The sequence below is a fragment of the Cavia porcellus genome, unplaced genomic scaffold (assembly GCF_034190915.1).
Source record: "Cavia porcellus strain 051 isolate PalLab524CR breed Dunkin Hartley unplaced genomic scaffold, mCavPor4.1 scaffold_15, whole genome shotgun sequence".
In the NCBI taxonomy this organism is placed as follows: Eukaryota; Metazoa; Chordata; class Mammalia; order Rodentia; family Caviidae; genus Cavia; species Cavia porcellus.
Window position 1 is genome coordinate 70,834,806 of NW_026947498.1, and position 18,412 is coordinate 70,853,217.

The 18,412-nt window shown below is 39.8% G+C and overlaps 1 protein-coding gene across 4 annotated transcripts in view; it reads left to right on the plus strand.

Annotated features, from left to right (window-relative positions):
• The window catches only part of Kalrn (kalirin RhoGEF kinase), a 581,802-nt gene that overhangs the window by 344,003 nt on the left and 219,387 nt on the right, over window positions 1-18,412 (plus strand). For all 4 annotated transcript variants that reach the window (XM_063225109.1, XM_023562599.2, XM_063225110.1 and 1 more), the window contains exons 26-27: window positions 12,780-12,849; window positions 15,176-15,265. In XM_063225109.1, coding sequence (XP_063081179.1) covers window positions 12,780-12,849; window positions 15,176-15,265 — 160 coding nt within the window. The remainder of the gene's footprint in view (window positions 1-12,779; window positions 12,850-15,175; window positions 15,266-18,412) is intronic.

Here is an 18,412-nt window from a genome sequence, read left to right on the forward strand (position 1 = left end):
CTTGACAGCTTATAAAGGAGAACATCCATCAACACTGTTTTTGTTGAAATGAGTAGAACTACAAGTCCTGAACCCTGCAGATCGTTTTTTTCAGCTCCCATCTTGCTATAAGATCTTTTCCACAGCGTGCCAAACATGTTTGTTGTTCATAGAGAGTCAGCAAGACCATGCGTGACATCAGTTACGTGACCAACCAATAGAAATAACTTAGTTTAGGAAATACAGGTAGAGAGAAACTTAAGACATTGGAAAAGTATTGGCATGAAGTCCTTGAACTCTCAGGAGCCTGCTGCAAGCAGGCTACATCGGCTAGTCCAGGGGCTTCCTGGGATGAGGTAGATGCTGGAGATAGAATCGGTGGCTCCAAGGGTTCCTGAGGAGCCATGTGTGCAGGGGTGAGCCATCCCACACCAAAGCAGGACTAGAACAGCACTGTCCAGTGGAGCTTTTTCCCAGGGATGGAAATATTCTGTATTAATATTGTCCGACACATTAACCATTAGAAATGGGTGTTACTGAACTTGTACTACCGAGAAACTGAGTGTTTTATTTTATTTATTGTTAGTAAGCTTACATTTAGATGGCCATATTGAACAACCACTAGAAAGTTAAACCAGTTTGAGCCTGTGCTGAGAATAACTAACACACAAGCAAGTTCTGGGAATAAGAGGATCCTGGGCTCTAAAGATCTAAATAAGAGAGCAATTCCCCTTTTGATGATTAATCTAATATCATCAGCTTAAATAAAGATAAAATATGCAGTTCTTAAGACTTGATAACCCTGTCAGATTGTCAAAGTAGTAAACTCTAAGGGAGAAGAATCCTTCTGGCTTTCTAAATATTTAATAAAAGTTCTCAATCTTTTTTTGTTATTATAAACTTTATACTCCCCATCTGGTTTGTCTAGCAATCTCTAGACATAGAAATATTCTATGTCATGCTTATTATTAATAAGAGCCAAGTAAATCCGTTATTGACCATCAATCCCAAATTCCATCATCTGAGCCCTACTCAGTATCATCCCATCTCCTTCAGGATATCAAAGAAGACATTGGACTGACAAATGGTAAGTCATGTTCCTTTTTGTCTGACTTACGGTGTCTAGATTCAGTCAGCAAGTCTCATTTTCCCCATGTTCTTCCCAAATTGACTTCATATGGAAGCCTCAGGTTCACAACATGCATGTCCTATGAACTCCACTTTTTCTGAATCGATTTATAAGGTGAGAGAATATTCATTTGAAACTGAGCAATTGTACCAAATTATCTAACACAGGTATGTCTGTGTTATTCTGGCTTCACAGTAGCACTTTAGTAAGCCATGGTAAGCAGTCCTGAGGTTTTGAAATAGCTGAAAGTTTACCTACAATTTATAAAATACAATTCTAAGAAATCTTCTAAAAAGTTGAATTAAGCCAAATTCTGTAAATAGAGGAATAAATGCCAATACCAAGAACACAGCTACCAAGCACATGACAGAGGAGCAAGAAGAAACTAAAAACCAGCCTCTGAACCACCAAACAACATGTCACCAAGATTAAGTTTTCATCTTTTCATAGTGACGACTTTCTGTCCTTCAGCCACTTTATCTCTTGGTTATAGTTTCCGCAGCAATTTAGAAGGAGGAAATGCTGTAAGGAGGGAGAACTTGAGCGAGTGAGTGAGCAGCATTAAATAAGACCTGGCAGGAGAGAAGATGGCTAAATGGCAAAACAGTACGACAACAGCATCAACAGCGGCCGTCCTAATGCTGAGGGCTGCTCAGCACTGCTGCAGAGCGTGTTGTAGCTCGCTGTAGGGTCTAACGCGGTGCTGTATTACACAGCAACATAGTAATTGATGGTAGTAATAACCCTAAACCATTAGTGTGTTCGGCATGAAATAGCAAGGAACTTTGCAGTGTATTTAGAAAGGTATTGACCAAAAGGAATTAGTTATTCACAATTCAAGGGAACATCCAAGGGTATCAAACTGTACATTAATTTCCTACATCATCTGAGGTCTAAGGCTTTACAGTAGCCATGCTGTGTATTTTCTAATTAAGCCACACAAGTTTTGATTAATGGAGAAGACATAACACTTCTAGAAATCTGTAATAAGTAGGAGATAAAATGGTTGTTTACCCAACTTGGAAAATACAAGTTCTATGAACTTGAGGAGCCATAGCTTTCTCTGCAGTGCAGTACCTGGTACATAATAAACTTACAATATTTATTGAGTAGGTGGACAGATGGATGAATTAGCTAAAAATAAAATTACATTTTGCTGACTTACGGTTAGTGCTATTGAAGTCACAATTCATTCTTTTGCTTGTGAAAGTCTCAAAGGCGAGAAAAATGACTTTTCTCCTCACCGCTACCAAATTCTCCTAGATCAGCAAAGCAATGGAATCTCTGAATGAGGGAGCTTCATGGGAGCTGTTTTGTGAGAGGACCATGAAACTATCCTTCAGGAATACAGTATTTCTCTTAAATAGTCACTTTTTAACCTGTAAAAGTATCATTAACTCCAATGGTATATAGATCCATACTGCAGAGTGAGTGAGACAGAGATGACAGGAAGAAGCCGTGTTGGGAGTTTGAGAGTGCTAACCTAATTAACTGAGTCACTAGGAAATTAGTACCTAAACACAGGGTTATACAGCAGATACCTTTTGTGGGAGACAACTGGAGTGACTCCCCTTGAACGCAGAACAATTGCTGCAAGTTTGATTATATGGAGACTTATTTCCTTATACTGATATGTTCAGAGCTGGCTATGGTACTGCCTTCTCTCTTCAGTTGGCTCTAAGCATTGCAAATAAGGCTAGCGGAGGTTCTGGTATGTAATCTCTAAAGCCATCAGACGGTCTCCTGTTTCCTCACTTAGTGTGTTCTCTAAAATATATAAGCACAGTGGGATGGTAAAGCCATCAGCTCTAGGAATGGCAACTGGCTGTGAGCCTCAAAGAGGCTATGACTCTCCAGGGCACAGAAGTTTATATATCAAAAACTAAAGCAACAGCCTCCTAAAACAATTTAGTTGCTACCTTAATTGAATTATGCAAATTGATCCATCTGCATATCCTTATCTCTGCATTTTGCAGAGATGCTTTTCCCCCTATCTGACTAGCCAGCTCAAGTTACATAATCCCCCCCCTTTCCTTCATCCTGGAGCCATACCCTTCTTCAGAGGATAATAAATTCTGGGAGAGGCCTAAGATCAGGGCCTTTGTCCACATATCCTCACGGGAATTAGATTTAAGATCCCTTGGCTGCCCTTAACTTGAAATATATATTGGTGTCTATTCGCCATGGGTTGCTTTGGAGGTGGTAGATTAAAATTAACTTGCTGGGGTTCCAGTTACATCTTACAATACATAGATAACTGTATTCAATATTTGGGATTACAATACATTTCATATCTCAGCTAATTAGTATTACTCCATCTAAAATGGTGTCACTTGGGAAAATGCCAACCAAGGTTAGTGTGTGTGTGTGTGTGTGTGTGTGTGTGTGTGTGTGTGTGCTGTTTTCCAGTATATGTGATGTATTTCAAGACCCCTTACCTTTATAGGTACTGAATAGAGAAACTCCTACACACCAAAAGAACAATTAATTGTGTAGAATTTAATACCTTCAAAAATGGTTTTTCCCAGTTGGAGGATGAAGTGGAATGTCCTTAGTTTTGCCTTCTCCTTTCCCCATTTTGCACAACAGATTATCTCTATACAACTAAATATAAAGATCATGAAAGTGCTTATGTACACAAGAGTTAGATTTCTTTCCATTGCATTTTGCTAAGCCTTTTTGGAGCACTTAGACAAAAGAACATATACCATAAATAAATCCTCCAACTGTGAATGGTTTGCCTAACTTACAACTTGTAATTCAAAAATTATTTGCTTTCAGCTTGCCTTTATTGTTAGATATTCAGGTTTGGTAAGAACACTCTTCGTTTAAAACGTCCAGTTAAAGCTGAGATTTACTTCTTCCTTTTCAGTTAGTGGGAGAAGTGATGGTACAGGAATCTGGACCAAACAGTTTTATCACATCTCTGCTATGAGGGCTCAAAGAGTCCCCTTAGCCATCAGGTACATCCTTGTGCATTGTAGGGAAGGAGATCCAAGGACCAGCCAGCACCTTGCCTAGCGTGTGGTCTTGCATTCCCTAGAGATCAGGCACTGGATTCCAGAAAGCTGGCCTCTCACTTCAGTTCTGTCTCCTACTCCAGGGGCCCTGGAATGTAGTGGCCAAATATAGGCCCATGTCGCTAACTAGGTTTTACATAAATGCCCAAATATTTGCATAACATTCCTATTTCTTCAATCAAGTCTAGTGCCCCACAGTAATTTCCTGAAATAAATCTGTTTTTAGCAAGGGTTAGAGAGGCAAGTTGGAGACCAACAACCAAGGCTAGGTGTTTCTGTACACACCCTCCTTCTGGATATGTGATTGAAAGCTCTTGGCTTCAGCCTTGGCTGTTCACCAGGGCAGCCCCGGGGGCTAGGAGCAGCGGCTGGCACACAGCAGAGCTGGGGATCAGATGTGAGCACAGTGTACATAGACGTGATGCAGGTGAATAGCTGAACCAGAACTGCGTTTGGGTCATCTTACTAGAGGTTTTTGTTTGGGCCAGACCATTGCCACTTTGGAGATTGAAGCTGGTAACCGCTGATGAATCGAGTCCAAATTCTGTCCTCTGAGTTCTGAGAACAAGAGGTACCTATGAGAAGGTGGCAGTTACAACAGCAGGTCGCAGGACCAAAGAGACGGCCTCTGAGGAGCGGGGAAAGCCTTTAGGCAGAGTTGTTTTCCTTGATACCAGAGGACAATTGAGACCAGGTCTTCCAAGGGAGGAATCTGTGACTGTGGTTCTAATCAAGTCTGGGTCTTGGGGGCTAGAAGGGGCCCTTTCTCACTTCCCAGTTAGCGTGTGACTGGTCTCATAAGTGTCTCTGAGACCACAGAGAAAGGTGGAAGAGGCACTGTGAGTCAGAAGTGGAGAGTGTCTGAGACTTAGAGGAAACAAGATGTGGCAAGATGGGAAGCAGGGCGACATACCTGGAGAGAATGTGAGTGAGAGAAATGGGTGGGTAATAAGGGGGAGCAGAAGAGAGAGGGACAGCCAGCAGGTAAAGGAGGAAGCCGGCAGCTGGGGAGAGGGCAGGTGAGCAAGGAGGTAGACTGAGGAAGAGAGCAGTGCAGGGGAGAGGAGGGGGAGAGGAAGAGAACAGGAAGAGCAGCAACCTCCCGAGTCTGCCATCTTACCCTAAATGCAGTCAAGAGGATGAGCAAGGTAGGATCTCAAACATGTTTTATCAGGAGCCAAAGAAAAAGATTATACATAGTATCCTAATATATACATGCCTATATACTACGTACAATAGGGAAATTAAATTTTCCAAAAGAACCCACTCTTTACTTGTGATTTGGAGTTAGGTTCTCTCTCTGTCTCTCTCTCTCTCTTTCCTCCCCTCACCCCCTTGCTCCTTCCCTCCCAGTCTCACCTCTCCCTCTCTCTCCCTCTCCCTTTCCTTCTCCCTTTCCCTCTGCCTCCCTCCTTCCCTCCCTCCCTCCCTCCTTTTACTGCCTATTGCCTGCTGTAAATTGGTTTTACTACCCCTTGAACTACAAAGGCCAAACTGTCACCAGGTAGTTAAGAAAAAGGCCCTGCAGCTCATGGCCCAGGGCAGGGACAACTGCAAGCTACCGTGCACTGCCTGTTGCATGTACCTTGATTAAAATGTGCATGCTCTCTGCGTCTTCCCCTATTCCAAATGCCTTTGCTATTAGTTTTATCCCTTTTGATGAAGAGTCATAGACTTGCTAGATGTAATTTCTGGTAAGTTGGTAGTTCTGTCCTTTGTTTTATAGAAACTGAAACTTACAAATGTTTGTGATCTACATAAACTAGTGACACAGCCAAAATATCCAGCTGTCATCTCACTAATAGATGTTAAGTGGTCATTTTCCTTGGGATCCAGACCCACACTCTAAGGGATATAACTGTGTGCCTTATATAGTCCTTGGAAGGTTGTAGCTGTGGTCTTGTTAGTATTGTTTGTGCATTCAACAAGCTGTCAACATTACGGCTGATTATAGATACTGGAGAATACTCAAAGAAAGATGCAATGTAAGCATTCGATTTGAGTTTGTCAAAGTAATGTTCATTTTAGCTGTACACAGTAATTTTTTAGCATTCATGCCTCTCCCAAACAGCACCTTAATGGATGTGAATAGCATTATACATGAGGTTTATATTTTACTTTATATTAACATTTAATTTGATATATACACATGCAAATAAATTTTTATTCATCTGATTACACATAGCTGACAAAAATGAGGAAATACTTAGAAGACCCTTAAATAAGTAGCAGTGCGGAAAGGTTAAAGTTGCTGCCTGAGGCAGGAGGTTGAGGATGGGCATGCAGAGTGGTGGTGTGGCCCTGGCTCGCCTCTCACCTCATCTCTAACCAAAGTTTCTGATGTGACAGAAAGGGGCCGAGAGAGTCCCAGAGCTCAGCCAGGTGCTCCAGCTGCATTAGACCTGCACCATGAATGATCTAGCACCTGCCTCTCCGTGCTCTTCACTCTTCATTAATTACTATGTACTCCAGCCACCTTAGCACTGCAGTCTAGGACCCCATATACTCTGGGGCCCTGGATCTGTTGGGTCATTAATGGGTTCTTTAGAATAATCTAGTTCCACTGCTTCAAAGTCAGGAACCCAAACCACCTTTGATCAGGAGACAACCCTGGACTCTTTACATATAAATAATCCTGACATCTTTCTCCTCACCCTGCTCCAACTTAATTATTTATTGTGTGATTTTTGTGTTTCTCTTTAGCTTCTGGCCATGGCCCCTCGCCCTTCCCCATCACACCTTTCTGACATTTCAACAAGCACATACATGCTTACACCCAGGGCCACCAAACTGTTGTTGTTTGCAGATTCAGGTATCTAAACTGCAGGTCTAAACTAAAGGTCTGTTTTCTAGGCAAGATTGGGAGTCCCTCCATGAAGGATGTACTTCCCAAAAAGCAGGGACACTAGGCAAAATTTATGCTTGGGGAGAATAACAGAATGCCTCAGAGTACTTTTGGAATGATACCTTTCCATAGTGCTCAATGACAAAACTCAGAAAGATTTCATCAAGAAATGCTACAAGTGTCATTTCCCAGAATTCTTTGCAAAGCCAGAGGAAAGCATTTTCCTTATATAGTGATAAAATATATTACAAATAATAGACTGATACCATTGCTTCAATCATGACATTCCTTTAAAAGTTTTTTTTTTTCATTTTTGAAAGAACTCCAAACATCCACACAAAATCTTGAACTACTTACTTTCAACAGTTCATTGCCTACAATTACTGAAGTGCTGAGGGCCAAACTATCACTACAGAACAGCTGGGGGGAATGTTCTATCGTCTATGGCATTGTTGTTAGCTCTTGTACTTTAATTTAAACTCATCATGGAATGATATTGATCAGGCTTATTTAATATGTCTTCATACACTTCAAATTAAAAAGCCAAACAGAGTTTCATACTCCACTCATCTGCAGCTATGACATTCAGTTGGTAGTGAATATCTTCCTCAAATTTCTGAATTGGCATGCCTACCACAAGCCACATACTTCTAATACTTAGACCCCCGCCCCCACTGCCACCACCAAATTCAGCTACAGAGTTGTTGCAGCGTGCTAGAATCTAGAGCAGTTGCCCCAGATAGATTTGTGGACTGGAGTGTTAGAATCACCTAGAAAACTTTCTAAACAATGCAGATGCTCAAATCCTAACCCCAGATGGCAGTGCACAGCCAGTTATGCTGAACATTAGTTTTCCTAAGAATGTCCCTTGTAACAAAGGGGATACTCATACTCCCTGTTACAAGTATTTTATTCATGAAAGCACTTGAGAATCACTGCATATATTCTCTTCTCCTGAGATTTATAATGTACCTCATTATGTTGTAGAATTTGGGAAGTCTCATAATCAAAACAAAGATACCAGGTCAGCCCAGCATTTCCCTAATTGGAATCCAACTTTTACATATCATCTAATCAAGACTTTCCTAGGATATGTCAAGAGAAAGCAACCTTTTTTAGTTTTGTTTTTTTCAAATAAGGGTTTAGTGATGGAAAGTCTCTTAAGACTCTTAACTATGAAATATATATGTTTATTAGAAAAAAATGTGAATTCGTTAAGAATGAGAAGCACTGATCCTGAAGAACTACTCTTTATTGCCTGCTATGTGGATTGAGCCCCTTGCTATGTGGATTTATTAAATTCTCACAACTCTGCAAAGTTATTCAAAAACAGAGAAAGTCACACTGTAATCCCTGCACTTGGGAGGCTGAGGCAGGAGGATCACCTGATGAGTACAGTGCCAGCCTGGGCTGCATAGTGAGTTCAAGGCCATTCTGAACTATACAGCAAGACTCAAAAACAAACAAATCAAAACAATGAAGAAAGTGAAACTTTAGAAGACCTCCATACAATTACGGCTGGTTGTAGACTTGTTCTTTAACATGTATAGTACTTGGTAGTGGGAGGTAAGATAAGTGGCTTCTGGGAAGAGTTAAGGTAGCTAGTGGCGACTGTTTAAAGCTCTCTTTTTGGCTTGCCTGTTCCTAAGTGCAGCAAGCCATAAAGATTCTTCTGGGAAAGAAGTTCTTCACGTAGCAAAGCCTGAACACAGTCTTGATCACTAGAGACTGGAAATCGGGCCTGCAATGAACTCGAATAAAAAACTGAAGTAACTCTGTCTTCTAGCTTCTCTGTCACCCACAGATCAGCAGCCATGTCTCCTGGAAACATCCCTAGAGTTTCCCAGTGTTCCAGATAGCCCCCATCAAGATGCCCTTCCATTCCTTCACAAATGCTTTGTTCTTTGTCTAAAAAGTTACAAAAGCAGGGGCTGGGGATTTAGCTCAGCGGCACAAGCACTTGCCTTGCAAGTGCATGGTTGTGAGTTCGATCCCTAGTACCGGTAAAAACAAAAAAAATCTCATACCAAAAGTTACAAAAGCAACATGCTTTGGATTTCATTCTCTCCTGAAGATCTCATGTACATGTAAATTTGATGAAAATGTTATGCTTTTCTTTGTTAAAAATACTTAAGTTTACAGAAGGGAATTAGTCATAGGATCATGTGCCATCCATTTAATTCAGTTTACAGCATTTTCATTTCCTGGAGACTTTCAATCCAAACTTCTTCCCATAGATTTTTGATAGCTGCCATCACAAAGGCCATAGTGTTGTTCTATTTAAATTACTAGGATTTTCAATAAAATTCATAACAGTCCTCATCTGGAGCAAGTATTAACAGCATAGGTACAATTGCCTCTGCTTACTTAAAATTAACATGAAATGTCCGCCTCAGCTGACCTTGGGTTCCAAGTCAAAGAAAAGGGAAAACTCTCCTTGAGTCTCAATAGCTGGCTTTCCAACTTTTGAAAATACCCTTTTTATACCATACAGGAGATGCCATGAGCCCACTTGGCCATGCTTAAAAGAGAAAGTGAGCCCTGAAGTCAGAGTTCAGAATAATCATACTCACATGGATGAAGAGACCTGACCTCAGATGGTGGGAGCTCCCACAGCTGAGAGTCACACCATGGTGTCCAGATTCTTCCTTTTCTCTCATTCCAAGCTTTATAAACATTCTTCTATTTGAACAGTCCTTGTCCCAGAATAGCTTATCAGATTTTCATCCCCCAGTTTCCCAACCATTTCAGCCCTTTCTGCTGAGTACCATTCAGTCTGCTCTGGACTGGATTTCCATTCATATCTTCTCTAAGGTTTATGTTAAAGGCCAGTATAAGAAATGACTATGTAATAAACATCTCAACACTTTTTGAAAAATCACTTCTAAAGATACCATACATTATATTATTTAGTGTTCCTTGTGAACACCTTTTAGAGTCCAGTGTGGACCTTTTAGAATCCAGTTTTAGAAATTAAAAGAGAATATATATAGACATGAAAATAAACAGAGGTACCCCATCTGTGTGTATGCCTGCATATGTGATGAGAAGCCAGATTCTTTCTTTTTGCAACAGAAATGTGTATTAAACTAGGTGTAATCCTCAATTATAACATTACAAACCATTGTTTTCATATATCTCTTTTAGAGTTTGTATAAATGCATATTAGATATGCTACTTGTATTCCATTTAAAAGTAGAAGTAATATGACACTTTATTGATTTGGAGCGCTGCATGTTTGCATTTCTGACACCCAGACTGATTACTTCTATGCATGAGTCAGTTCAGGATGCTGTAAAATTTATGCTCACAATGGAGAAAGCTTATTACCACCAAATGGTTACTGCTGGAAGTCCCGCAAGTTTTTAATGAATATTTTCTTATTATTCAAGCAATGCTCATGTGTTATAGAAAAAAAATTTGATTGCAGGTAGACAAAGAAAAAAGTCATACCTGATCCTGACAATCATTATTAGCATTGTTGCCTTCCCATTAGGATCTGAAAAATATTTTTAAATTGCATATATATGGTTTTCAAACTCCAAAACAGTATTATGCTCCATACATGTAACCTCAGCTACTCAGGAGGCCAAGGCAGAAGGATCACAAATCTGAAGCCAGCATGCACAAATTAGAGAGACCTTGTCTCACAATACAAAGTAAAAGAGGGGGGGAAGTAGCTCAGTGAGGGTTCCACGGGGTTCAGTCCCTAATACTGCAAAAAAAAAAAAACCCTTCCTGGGGCTGGGGATTTAGCTCAGTGGCATAAGCACCTGCCTTGCAAGCAGGCAGTCGTGAGTTCGATCCCTGGTAACGATAAAAAGGAAAACGACAAACAAACAAACAAACCCTTCCTATGTCACGGAAGGAAGAACACAACTTAGTCATATATAACATTCATAATTGCTTATAAGAAACTTAATTGCTTATAAGAAGCTTAATGATAAGAAACGACCAAAATGTGTGGATAATAGCCATATAGAGCTAGTCAAGTCAAAACACTTTTCCTATGGTAAAGGTAAGTAGAGTAATTCAGGACCACATTACATTTTGTAAATGTAAGTTTGAAGGTAATGCATTCCCATGATTTTAAAATCAGAATTAAACAGAAATGTAAACAGTCTGGCCACTGCTTCCATGCTGTTATTTCACCTGGTTCCCCGTGGTGATGCTTTTACTAATTCCTTGGTTTGGAAATATAATATGTACTAGTTCATGACAGAAAAATAGCAAATTATTATATACAGTTTTCTTCCACATCTTACTCTTTTCCAAACTTGTTCTGGGAGAGCTCCATGTGAAGACACAGAAAGTTTTATCTTTTTTTTTCCTGGTCCAACTACATAGTATTTAGTCCTTTAACTGTGCTATAATTTGAATACTTTGTTCTTTATAGACAGTATTTGCCCTTAGAAGCAGTGCTACATTTCATATCATGTGTACTTGTCATCTTATTCTTGTAGATTTAACTATAGGAAAATTACCAGAATTAAATTTTAGAATCAAAAAGTTAACACATTTATGACTTTGATATACACTGTTAAATTGATCTTTATTGTAAACCATTGCATTTTCTGTTTCCATCAGTAAGCTTCCCCAAAGGCTCGTACTTTTTATTTGAAAAATTTTGTGTGATTTTTAAAAGCAAATTCTTTTCCAGTAATACTGGTTTGTTAGAACTTATATTCTCTGAGCCTACACCAATTATATAATACATTAATTTGAAGTCAGTGACTTGTTGACATGGACAGGAGCCATGAGGTCTATATCTACACTGGCACGTGATAATTCCGTTTAGCTTTGGAATATATTGTGATTTTTTTCCTCCATTTATATATATATATATATATATTTTTTTTTTTTTTTTTTTTTGCAGTACTGGGGATTGAACCCAGAGAGCTACATCTCCAGCCTATAAAATGTCACCTTGCTCATAATGTCTGTATAATAAAATATCAAAATTTAACTTATTTTTTTTTTAGCACAAACTGGTTTTTGGTGGGAGAAGAAAGACCAGAATTGTTAAGACAACAGTGAAGTATTCACTTTTCCCATTTCAATCTCTGGGATTGCAAATGATATTTTATTCTCATTCTCTCTCTCTCTCTCTCTCTCTCTCTCTCTCTCTCCCCTCCCCTCCCCCTCCCTCTCCGTGGCCCCCTCCCCCTCCCTCCCCCTATATATAATTTCTTTCTCATATATATATGACTATATATATGACAGTATATATATGACATATATTTGATATACAGAGGATTGAACACAGGACCTGCTCTGCCTCTACTATGTCTGCTCTACGTCTCCAGCCTTTTTATTTTTTGAGACAGGATCTTACTAAGTTGTCCGGCTTGGATTTGTGTCTTCCTGCCTCAGCCTCCCAAATAGCTAAGTTTACAAGCATTTACGACCACACCTGGCTAGAGACTAGATACATACATACACACGTACAGACATACATAGATATAGACATATATACACAAATGTGCTCTGATTACTTGGGTAAAAAAAAAATTGGTAATGTCCAATAAAATGAAAGATCCAATACGAGTGTAATTTTTCATTTTTATCTCAAAAGTATGGACCCCTGAGAGAAAGAATATTGTTTTAAGTAGCACTAACTAGTTAACTAACACATGTTAATGAAAAGTTCCAACATTAAAAATTGTATCTCAATCATGTTATCACCGAGACGGTGGAGACCTCGGTGTGAAGAATTGAAGGTTTGCCACTGTATCAGCCTCAGCAGGCTCCTGTGCGGGAGCCTTGGTACCATGGTGTCTGATTCAGCCTTTCTCTTCCCTTGCAGCATTTTCCTCAAAGAGCTGGAGAAGTATGAACAGCTGCCTGAGGATGTGGGACACTGCTTTGTCACCTGGGTAACCAAGTCTTCTCCCACTGTCCCTATTTCCAAGCGTGCGCATGGCACCTCTGCCAGACCCGGGAACTAGTGTCAGTGCCGGTCTCCCTGTGCACAGGGAGGAATCATAAGTAGATCTGTGAAAAGCAGTCCATCCTCAAGGAGCAGGGCCGTCCCTGGGAAGGTCTTTAGAGTCCAGTCCGATCTGTATCTCAAGCTCTCTAAGAACTTCTTAAAATCGTGACATAGGAAGAGTGGGAAAGAGCACCACCCTTGCAGCAGTTTGGTTATTTTTATGAGGTACAGATTAAGGAATTCGAATGATCAAAAGCCACGGGACTATTGATGGTACCTTTTTCATTAATAGTAATGAATAGGCTCTCGGGTATCCACTCCAGCTTTGACCTAAAAGATGAGTGTTTCCTCACCTTCTTTCTTGGTGCAACTGTCAGACCAAGTAAATGGGCTGAATGTACAAGTTCTAATCATATAAGTCAAAAAAACAATTTCCATTAGCATCTCAATCACATTGTTCTGAGCTTAGGCCCATGGATGTGAATACAAAAGGCTTCAGGAAAGCCCACTAAGGACACTGAGTACAATAAAATATTAAATTCTTCCCCCAAGGCCAATGATTCTGCTGTATAATAATTACCTGATTACATTTAATAATATTCTATTATTCTAATTATAAGATTAATACTAATTATAAATTATTTTTATTATTGATTTGCCAGCAGAATGGGCTAATTACTTTTCAGATTATCATCATAAATCAGAGACTGTATTCTTCCAACAGCCCTAGGGAGTCAGAAAGACTGTGGTTTCATTTTAGATTCTAAATAGGAGACTGACTGGCCCCCTGACATGTAGTCAGCATCACAGCCAGCCCCACAACTTGAGGCCTGACTCCCAGACAAGCTTTCTTTTTATAAAATTCTAATGTTTGCTTCCAAGAACACTGGTTTTATATTAAGTCTAAGACTGCTGTTTCATTTTGTTCTAATACAAGAGCTAATACATAGCTTGTATTTATGCTGATAAATAATGTATGATCCCTTACACAGCCAACATAGAGAGAAACAAGATTGATCATTAAGTAAAAGGAGTTTTTGCATCTTGTTTCATGCAATTTGTGGGTCATCTTTACAATCAACCATAAGTATGATTTATTATCATTACTCAGAGATGATGAACAACCTCCTAGGCAGTTTATATTCCCTAAAATTGGTTTCAGAAAACCTCTTATGACTGGATAAATTATGAACCTTTTGCCAAGAATTATCCCTAGTAGGCTTTCTTAAATTTCATATTCTTAATATATGAGTGTAGCATAGGATTGAAAAATAGAAAGAGTCGTTTGTAATATATTGACCTAAGGCCAAATAGCTTCAAGTCAGATTGTCTGGGTTCTCCACTTTTTAACTGTGGGAATTTAAAAGTCAGTTAACCAGTTTGTGTCACAATTTTCTCACTTATAGGGACAAAATTAGAACCAACTACAGCAAGGTGGCCTGAGAATCAAATGAGTTCATGTATGCAAAGCACTCAGAAGAGTGATGTCTGATATGAGGAGCACGAGCTTAGACTGCTCTAGCGAGGGGAGGCTCCTGAAATGTCCTACCGATGTCAGATCACCAGTGGGGACAATGGCCACCAAAATACACACAACTTTCTCAGTAGAAAAGGAGTTTAGCTCTAACCAAGAGGGTCCTGAGAGAAATAAAGAATGCATTTTAATCAGTCATAAGGTTCTTGGCTTAAAGTAGCAGTCCGTTTAGGAATCACTGCTCGTGCCTGCCCCAGAGAGTCACCTGCCTTCTCTCCCCACCTCCGTGGCTGCTTCTGGGAAGTTGGGGACCATGTTGGAGTTACTGGACATGGTCCTCAGCTTCCTCCCCTCCCGCAGTGGAGACATTTAGAGTACAGTAGATCTGGGGTCTTACTTCTTTGCTTTTGTATCTGTCTTAGAAAGGGAGTGTTTGTCCCTTGTCAAGGTAGGAAACACAATTTTGGGGTAATACAAAAAAAGGGTAATATCTAAATACATTATTCAACTTCAGAATACATTTATGATGCGTAAGTTGGTTTTTCTCTTTCTTTCTAAATCAGACCCATGTCAAGCTGAGCTTCCTTTTAGCAAAGTGTTTCTACTTACCAATTGGAGAAATAACTAAAGGTCTAGTAGAGAACTGAGGCTTGAAGGAGCCCAAAACATGTCACGGAAAGTCCAGCCCCTGTGTCTGTAGGTTTAATTGTAAAGTCCATTCTGAGCCTGTCAGGCACAGTGGACAGAAGGGAGCTACTCCCACATGCTTACCTATTACTGTCTTTGTTCTTTTTAGGCAGACAAATTTCAAATGTATGTCACCTACTGTAAAAACAAGCCTGATTCCAACCAGCTGATCCTGGAGCACGCAGGCACCTTCTTTGATGTAAGCTGTGGTTTCCATTCTTGAAGAATTGATGAGCAAGTGGAAATGCTTCTCTGCTTTGGAATAATGGGTGTTTCACTATTCTTTGTTTTCTCATTTTCATTTGCTGACCACATCAAACCTTTATCTCATGGATAAAGTAGGGAGGAGAAACTAGGGTAGTGTTTGTCTTTTTTTTCACCCCATCCTGTCTCATCTGATCTGACTTTGGACAAAGTAAATCTGTCTCTGTACCTCAACATCAAGTGTAGCTGCACGTAAATTTTGTGATTACAGGACTGTGCAGCTGTTGGTGAAGATGTTTGCTTCTACTTTATGTGTAGCTTTCTCAAACCTGGTGGTTCTCAAAAGTGTGGCTCTTGGGCCAGCCATGTCGCTATCAGCAAGATTTGTTAGAAATGCAAATTCTTGAACTCAACCCAGATCTTTTGACTCAGCATCTCTGATCAGGACCTAGCAATCTTGAGTTTTGAGGATCCTTCTGCATTCTTTTATGCCCAGTCAAGTTTGAGAATCACTGCTCTAATGTAATTGTTTTAAGCCTGGTTACACATTTTATTGCCTAGAGGGTCTTTGAAAAATATTGGTTCCTCTGTCCCTCACTTAAGATTCTGATGTGATTTGCCCAAATGAGACTGGACATGGGGAGTTTAAGTTTGTAGTAAGAGAAAAGTACATTCACATTGAGGGCTTCTGATGTTATGGAAGGTGAAAAAAGAAAATAAATTGGCACCCCTTGTCAGATCCTTAGATTTTGAATAAACACACCATCTGGCTGATGGATGGTGGGATAAATCTTTTTAGTGTTGATCTCAAGGGAAGTGACCTGTTGGCAATAAAGGGAACAGAATCAAATTGATGACTGCATGCTTCAAGGGATGAATGAAAGGGAACAATGAACTTAGGAAACAAGTAGAATTCATTGAGAGACAGACCGTAGCAGGGATGGCTGTTCTGATAGTCAGAAGTGACAGAAACCTGAAGTTCAGAAATATGTAAAGACCATCTGTCTGTCTTCCTGCCTGTCTGCTTTCTTTTCTTTCATAAGTATTTGGGTATTCGTTGTATGCAGGATAGTGAACTAGGTCCCATGGAGAATATAAAGTCCTTGAAACATAGTCTCTACTCAGATATACAAAATCAACCTCTGCACATCTTTCCAGGCTGACACAGCCATAAAATAATTAATTCCATTGGTACCTTGTTGCTCAGCAAAGAAATCACTCTTTAATGGGAGAAGCTAGGTGAGGAACTAACATGTGACTTTTAAAATGGAGAATTAATATAGAAATGGTCCTGGGTGCTTGAAATTAGAATTCCTGGAGTAAAACAGACGAATCAAAGAAAAACATTCTAAACTGGTATCAGAATTTACCAGATGTTGTATGGAGTGCCCTGTACCAATTTATCAAAGAGTAATGTATTTCCTTAAGATGTTTCTGGTTTATCATTTGTCAAAAGTGTCCAGAGAAGTCCTTTTTGAAGTTTTAAATGGACCGTGCCTTTTTCCACTTAGCATTTTTGTGACATGGAAGTCCTATGCTCTGAGTGTGCCTCAGATGCTTTTGTGTCCTTGAGAAGTGACGCTGTTTTCCTTTGCCTGGGGTGGACTGTGTCCTGTACTTACGCACACATACACACAGCCACTCCTCAGAATTCTTCCTATCTTCCAAAGACCCCATGCTGATTGGGGACACTTCCTCATTTTCTTAATGCGTGTGTTGTACTTTATATCTCTGCTCCAGTATTTGTCATAATTTGCCTTTGGGCAGGCCTACAGTGCTGTAAGCTCCCTGAAGCTTAAGGCTATGCCTAATTGATCTTTTTGTACACATCTCAGTGCCTGGTGCTACACTGTTTCTCTTAGTCCAATGATCCTCACCTACCTGCTTCTAGTCCATTTCTGGACCTTGGCCAATAAGTGAGATAGACTCCCAAATTTCCCACCAACCTCTGTTTGCAGTGGAGTACCTGAGTAGGACATACTTGCATTGGGAAACCCAGCAGTGCACCTTTGGCCTGACATGTGGAGGGAGAGCAAATACCCCTCCTGGTTTTTCCCAAATCTTTTCAGAAAGCATAATGCTGTAGCTTATTTCTATTCCATCAAGAGTTTACCTGAATTCTGCACCTAGGCACTTCCGTTCCATAGAAAGGCTTTCTGTAATAGAGACAAACCCTTTAAAAAGGCAGTCTCTTACAACCTGTTACTGTAAAGAGAACACTGAAAAACTGAAGTCCTAGAAAGACCCACACATTTACCTAACGCAAATTTTTTTAGGGGGAGAAGGTGCTGAAAATTGAACTCAGGACCTTGTGCTTGCCAGGTAGGCACTGTACCACTGAGCTGTATCTGTGGCCTGGATGCACAATTTTTACCCAAAGTGTGGTCTCTGTTGCTCTGTGGTTCCTGAGCTTGATTTGGTTGATCTTGGTTGAACTGGTTAATCACTCTTAGGGAAGAGTATCCAAAGTGCATTATTGCCTGTGTTCTCCCAGTACACGAACCACATTTAAACAACTTTGTATTCTCTATGAGCAGCTGAGATTCCCAAAGAAACCCACAAGTTTCATTTATCCAGAGAGAGTCCAACTGCCAGCTGTTTTGACACCATTTTCAACAAGTCCTGTAATAAGCACGTGCCTTTGAGATGAGACACATAAGTAAGAAAATAAGTAATTTTTGCATAGTTGTTGGGAAATGGAATAATTTTAAAATTATTTTTCCCTCTCATTCACCTTCCTGTGTAACCTCATATAAGTCCTATCTAGTCTAGTTTTAAAACATTTCTTTGTCTTCTAATGCTTTGTTCTTAGTAATTCTGACTTAGGAAAATCTCCACCTGGACTTTTTAAAATAACAGCATTCTTGACATATAATTAATGCACCATTCAATTTGCCCATGTAAAAGTGTATAACACAAGGCTTTCTGTTATGCTCATAGATATGTACGACCATTCCTACTGTTAACTTTAAAGCCTTTTCATCATTTCAGAGCTGTAATTTCTAGCTACTAGCACCACCACCAAGCCCTGCTTTAAGCCATCACTGATCTACTTTTTTCTCTCTAGATTTGTCTGGACACTTCCTATAAACAGAATCATGTAATGTGTAATCTTTGTCAATGACTTCTTTCACTTGGAAAG